At 50.5% G+C, this 6,497-nt stretch overlaps 3 protein-coding genes across 3 annotated transcripts; 2 read left to right on the top strand and 1 right to left on the bottom strand.

The window, feature by feature from the left end:
- Positions 1-503: 503 nt before the first annotated feature.
- Positions 504-1,590, top strand: CPAR01_02682 (uncharacterized protein; the record flags this gene model as incomplete). Its single annotated transcript, XM_060486969.1, has 3 exons — positions 504-1,098; positions 1,179-1,385; positions 1,451-1,590. 3 exons carry the CDS (start codon positions 504-506, stop codon positions 1,588-1,590), a joined length of 942 nt encoding a protein of 313 aa, XP_060354297.1.
- A 72-nt stretch (positions 1,591-1,662) lies between these two features.
- Positions 1,663-3,219, bottom strand: CPAR01_02681 (3-carboxy-cis,cis-muconate cycloisomerase; the record flags this gene model as incomplete). The annotated part of the gene is made up of 3 exons (XM_060486968.1): positions 1,663-2,292; positions 2,352-2,860; positions 2,922-3,219. The coding sequence occupies 3 exons, from the start codon at positions 3,217-3,219 to the stop codon at positions 1,663-1,665; spliced, it is 1,437 nt and encodes a 478-aa protein (XP_060354296.1).
- A 622-nt stretch (positions 3,220-3,841) lies between these two features.
- Positions 3,842-5,662, top strand: CPAR01_02680 (uncharacterized protein; the record flags this gene model as incomplete). The annotated part of the gene is made up of 6 exons (XM_060486967.1): positions 3,842-4,012; positions 4,078-4,110; positions 4,175-4,295; positions 4,349-4,736; positions 4,787-5,071; positions 5,149-5,662. 6 exons carry the CDS (start codon positions 3,842-3,844, stop codon positions 5,660-5,662), a joined length of 1,512 nt encoding a protein of 503 aa, XP_060354295.1.
- Between the last annotated feature and the right edge of the window lie 835 nt (positions 5,663-6,497).

The raw sequence follows: 6,497 nt of genomic DNA, 5'->3' as shown, positions 1-6,497 counted from the left end.
GCTCTAGACCGAGAAGAATCGCCGCAAGAAACAAGTGCTACTGAAAGGCCCCTCAACCTCCCAAGTATTGCCAATCTGATTATCGCTACATCCGCCGAGCCACTCCAGGTGGGAGAAGCAATTCAGATACCAGAACCACCTGAGCCAGATACTTCTGAGTCACTTTACCCTTGCAATGTTGAAGAGCCTCCATGCAATCCTCTATGGCCTTTGAGAGACAAACGAGAAGTCTTGCTGATTCAGCATTTTATCAATCATCTTTCACTTTGGGTACATACTGTCAATTGACCTTTAGCAAGAGCGCAACGCTTTTGATCTGATAGACTGATCCCCGTCTAGTTTGACTATTGCGATAAAGATCGTCACTTTAGAACGGTCATCGTGCAAGCGGCTTCGACCCACTTTGTTCTTCTCAACGCCCTTTTGGCAATCTCATGCAAGCATTTGAGCCAGACACAGCCCGAGAAATGGGTTCCTGGAGAAGCCGACGACTATCAAGCAAGATGCCTACAATCATATATCCCGGCTTTGGCACACCCAGGGTCGGCACGAGGCTTTACTACTGGAGTTCTATGCGCCATTACTATGATCCTGCGACTCTACGAGGAAATGACAGGTGCGGTCTACTTGGTCGCCTTCACATTATCCTGATTGTTGACCGAGTCGAGCCAGTCCCGTCTGTCGATGACCGGCCGTATGGGCACATTTTAGACACGAACATTTTTACTCTACCGGAGTCTCCCGATGATCCAAACTATAGTCTATGTCGCGCATGTCTGCTAGTGGCTATCCGTCAGGAAATCTTCATTTCTTTTGTAGCACGTACCCCTCCACCCCGTCTTGCAGAGAGATGCGGCATCACCAGAAATCTTGAGCCCACGTCCGACTTCGATTGGGCGTGGCGCATCATCACTTTTACTGAGGATGTTTTGATGTTTGCATACGGCCCAGACGCGCGGTCCATCGGGTCTTGGGAGAATCTGCGTGCCTATCTACATCAATGGATGGAGAAGAGGCCGGCATCTTTCAATCCTCTGTGGCAAACGGGCTCTGATCGCGAGACTTTTCCTGAGATCGTTTTTGCCAACGATTTTCATAGTAAGTCCCAGTGCTTCTCATTGCTCTTGTGGTTAGCATGAGTATGGGTAGTGATCACTTACCTTTCCTCGTCTACCTAGTTGCTGGCCAGCAGCATGCCATTATCTGCCAGATAATGTTGCTGACTCACGACCCCCGTATGCCTGTACTTGGTCTCGACAAGGCTATGGCTTCAAATGCTGTTGAAGAAGAGATTCGTCGCTTGATCCGCCAAATTTGTGGTATTGCACACTCGGCAGGCGAGTGGCAGCCAGCAACCATAGCCGCGGGAATGACGGTTGCTATGTGTAAGTTCGGCTCTCGTATTGATCCAGTGCAACATCTGGTTGTTGACAATCTGCTATCCACACAGGTGGTCATTTATTTCACGAGCCTGCGGAACAGGAAAAATTGCTTGATATTCTCGCAAAGTCAGAAGCGCACATGGGCTGGTCACTGCTGAGGCAAGAAGAGAAGCTGAAGGCTTTTTGGGAATGCAATGCAGAGCAATAAACGTTTCAACTTGACTCCCGAGGTCTTCACAAGGGGTCTAAATCAAATATTTTATCTGTCTCTCTAATCAGCTCAACGGCTGCCGTTGGTGATTCCAATGGTATCTGCAATCCCATTGTCCCCGTTCAAGTCCTTCCCGTCTCCATTACCATGCCCCTCCCTTTGTCCCAACAGCTCGTCCAGCATCAATTGACAGCATCCTAGGTACCTTGTAGGATCGCACAATTTTGCGAGGTCTGGCGAAGCAAGGTGAGACGTCACCTTTGATGACTCTTCCAATGCTTCCTGCAGTGACATGCTGTTCTCGTGTGCCTTGACGCACGCCTTGTAAACAATCTCGTGCGCCTCCTGGCGGCCGGTGTACTTTGCTAGGTCCATCATGACAGCCTCCGCTACGATCAGGCCCCTTGTTGACTTGAGATTAGCCATCATGGCATCTTTATTGACCTGCAGCCCCGACAGGGCAAATTCGGCTTGGTAGAGGGACCCAACGATCGAAATAAAGGCTGTAGGTATAGCAGCCCATTCTAGATGCCACGGTCCGGAGGCTCGTTCGAAGTCAGAGACCATGCCATCGAGGACAAGGCCGGCTTGTGCGCGCAGAATCTTCGATTGCGCGAGTATCACTTCGCTGGAAATGGGGTTGCGCTTTTGAGGCATGGTCGAGGAGGCACCACGGTGGGGAACGTAAGGCTCGGCAACCTGTGAAGTGTGCGTCAGTATTCTCAACCCATTTCAAGAGCTAGTAGGTATAAACTCACCTCATTCAGCTCGTTTGATGACATGATAATCAAGTCAAGGGCAATCTTGCCCAAACTACCACCCACCAGGGCAAGGTAGTTTATAATCTCAGCAACAGTATCGCGCGCCACATGCCAAGTGATGATGGGGTCTTGCAACCCAAGAATAGTTGCGAGTCGCTTGCGCACGCGAATGCCACTGTCGCTTGTGCCCAGGGAAGCAAGGGTACCAGCAGCACCGCCGAATTGAACAAGCAAGCAGCTCTCCTTGATCTGTTCCAGACGCTTCACGTGTCTGCGGAAGCCAGCCAGCCAAACTGCGCATTTGTACCCGAAAGTGATTGGGAGGGCATGTTGCAGATGCGTCCTGCCGGCCATGGGTACATCTCTGTAAGCGGCGGACATTGTCTCTAAGGTGGAGGTGACTTTGCGCAGAAGGCGCTCGACGATTTCAAGACCAGTTTTCATTTGGAGTACCGACGCTATGTCCATGATGTCTTGTGTTGTGGCACCCCAGTGAATGTAACCAGCTTGAGGTTGAAGCTTTAGCAAGTTGAAGTACCATTTGTGGAATTGTCAGCCAAGACTTACAAGTCTCTTCGGGAACCCATTTCGACATCTGTTCTACCAAAGGCAGTACCGGATATCCCACGATCTCTGTGCGGGCTGCAAGAAGCTGCCAGTCGATTTTGGAGACATTGCAATGCTCCCTCAATACGGCAGCAGTGCCACCCGGCACAATACCTTCAGCTTCTTCCGCCTCGGCCAGAGCGCACTCGGCCTTGATAAGATTGGCAACATAAGATCGTTCAGAGAAGGCTTGGCGAGCCTCCTCTGTGCCAAAAATGTTGCCAAAGAGCGTCGAATCGAAGACAGTGGCGGCAGACATGGCGAGTGGAATGCGCTTAGAAGCAGCAGTTCAGACGAGAGAGAGCAGAGAGCAAACTTCGTCCCAAGACAAGCTTTCCAAATGCGTCGTCGCGTTCTCCTCGGTCTGTTTTATTCCTTGACTTGGATGGACATCATTCCGGCCAATGTCCGGACTTACACCGAGGACCCCGCGGTGGGGCACGGGATAATGCAGTAGCGGGGGGCCAAATCGCGGGATAAGGACGGAGTAAGGCCGTGTTGAGCGGCGTAACGGCGTAACGGCGTATCGGAATAGCACAGACCATGCGCCGGTTCGCCGGGTCTTGGCCCCTTTCCCCGTATCCTGAACTTCGGGTCTGAGTTAAACATGAGATTGGCGCTTGCGGGGAACGTGTATTTTCTGGGGTTGAGTCGAGCCAGCCCCGCAAAGCCGGGGATGGCCAGATGATAGATAGCTGTTATGTATAAATCAGACGATGTCTTGTGTGTTTTCTCATTGACACAAAGAGCGAAAGAGCATAGAATCTCTTGTCTGCGACCTCGTTTTCTCTCTCTCTCTCTCTCTCTCTCTCTCTCTCTCTCTCTCTCTCTCTCTCTCTCTCTCTAGTGCCTTCTGCCTTCGTCTCTCGTCTCTACTAAAAATGGCAGCTACACATGATGCCGATTCCAAGAAAGGCGGCCCGCTCGAAATTGAACACGATGAAAAGTCGGTCAAGGGCGAGGCCGTTGTTTCTGGCGATTACTCCGGCGCCCATGAGAAGACTGATCCGGCTGAAATCGCCCTCGTTCGTAAGCTAGATCGCAGGATCATGGTAAGCCTCTGGGATCTTGACTGGCCCTTTTGTGAACATGATGCTAACGTGGTATCTTCTCGTAGCCGATTCTTTGGGCAATGTATTTCATGAATTACGTACGTCGAGACCTGCCTGAGTTATATGTTCCCACTCGAAAGTCGGCCCTAACCTCGAACTTAGCTCGATCGTAATGCTCTCCCTCAAGCTCGACTGAACACGCTGGAGGAAGACTTGGGACTGAAAGGGGTCGAATACAACACTGCCATTTCTATTCTTTTCGTTGGGTACCTTCTGATGCAGGGTCAGTCAATATTTTGGAAACTTCTCAGGTGCGCTGAGTCTGACCACGTCTAGTGCCTTCAAATATGTTCCTCACACGCACGAGCCCATCAATCTATATGTCAACTTGTATGATTGGCTGGGCTGCCATCTCTGCTGCCACAGCGGGAGTCAAAAACTACAGTGGATTGGTGGCATGCCGGTTCTTCCTTGGATTTGTGGAAGCAGTGAGTCGCACAAAGCAAGTGAAAGGTGGAGCGCAGGCTAACCTGGGTTCGCCTTTCCAGCCCTTCTATCCAGGTGCCCTGTATCTGCTATCGATCTTCTACACCAGGAAAGAGCTCGCAACCAGAATATCCATCCTTTATACTGGTCAAGTAGTCAGTACTGGCTGCTCAGGTCTGATTGCTGCTGCGACTTTTACAACCCTAGATCAGGTCAAGGGAATTGCAGGCTGGAAATGGTAAGAGCTGCATATCTTATCTGTCATGGATTATGATCTAATAAGGCTAGGCTCTTCATCATTGAAGGCTCGGTCACCGCATTGATTGCCGTCTTCGGGTTCTTCCTTCTTCCTGACGATCCCTCCGTTACCCGATGGCTTACCGAGGATGAGAGACAACTTGCTGTTGAACGCATTCGTCGGGATACAGTCGGCAGACAAGAGCGTGGCTCTACCATGGATGGTCTCAAGCAGGCTCTGAAAGACCCCAAAACCTGGTTGTTCTGCGCCTGCCAGAACTTCCATATTTCTGCGGTCAGCTTCAACGCATACTTTCCAACCCTTGTTCGTACCATGTAAGTTACCAAATAACGGACCCCTACCCAAAAAGTAACAAGTGCTTAAAGTTGGAAAAACGCTAATGTCCGATTAGGGGCTTCAAGTCGACTACGGCTCTTCTCCTAACCGCTCCCCCCTACTTTGTTTCTGGCTTTCTTGGCATCCCATTTGCCTGGTCAAGCGGGCGATTCAACGAAAGAACCTGGCACATCACAGCTGGACTATCTCTTGCTGTGGTCGGATTCGCCATGACGATTGGGACCACCAATAATGCCGTCAGATATGCAGCAACTTTCTTGTATGCAACTGGTGCTTACTCCGTAGGATCTCCTATCTTGGGATGGGTAAGCGATACCTTGTCACAGACGCCAGAGAAGAAAGCCGTCGCATACTCCTTGGTCAACGTCACGGCCAACTTGGCTTATATCTACTGTGCCTACCTTTGGCCCACCTCTGATGGACCCAGGTACATGATCGGCTTCTCATGCATGATTGGTTTTGCCGTTGCAAGCATCATATGTGCGTGGGCGATGAGGTTCTGGTTGATGAGTATCAACAAGAAGCTCAGGGAGAGTGAGGATGAGAATGCGAAGCTCTATGCTTACTAACGTCCATCGTCGGTATGGGAACAGGTATCCTGTAGGCCTTTCACCCTACCATTATAAGGGCCTTTAGGTAGTACTCTCGGGGTAGACTGCGTGTATATCTCATCAACGTCGGCTTAGATGACCAGTCATAAATTTGAATACAACTCTCAATTTGGCAATTTCCAGTGCTCTCTCCCTCTTTTCATTGATGCCGCAGTATCGTTGCGTCTTCCATGTGCAGCCGAGCAACGCTGAGTTGGATCCAAGCATCACAGAGCCCAGAAGCCCTTGTTGTAATCGAGGATTTTCTGAATGAAGTAGGAGGGTAAGAGCTGCCATCTCTGAGGGTCAAGGCCTTCGCCGTGTCACTACGAGCTGAGTGCCCCTTTGAGAAGGCAAGATGAGAATAGATCAACCACTACTTGCATGATGTGTCTTCATCATCCAATGACGCTTTCACATTGGTTTAATCTGCCTGCCATGTACTCGCGAGAGACTATCCCTCGGAGAAAGCGATGGCAACACCGCGCGAAGCCGCGCCTGAGCGAAGCTTGCTTCAAGTCAACTGTCACGTTCGACGGAGTAGCGGGTTTTATTTAGTACTAGACCGAGTCACCCTTGACTGTGTGAATACGGATAATTATCCTTGTTTTCCGCAGTGAATGATTCCACATCACATCAAGTGAATGATGCAGGCAACTCACACCAGTTTTTCGCAAACGATGGTTTCATAACACGACCTTACATCGCGGGATGCTGTGCTGAAGGGAATCCGAGAGCGAGCCAATGCGGTCCACCAAATCTCTAGTTTACGAGACCCTCGTACGAAAATCCGATAAGTCGGCGGAAAGGTCCA

The sequence above is a fragment of the Colletotrichum paranaense genome (assembly GCF_030867605.1).
Source record: "Colletotrichum paranaense strain IMI 384185 chromosome Unknown Scaffold_2.1, whole genome shotgun sequence".
Lineage (NCBI taxonomy): Eukaryota > Fungi > Ascomycota > Sordariomycetes > Glomerellales > Glomerellaceae > Colletotrichum > Colletotrichum paranaense.
The sequence above is the reverse complement of the archived record's forward strand: the minus strand, read 5'-3'. Positions and strand labels throughout refer to the sequence as shown.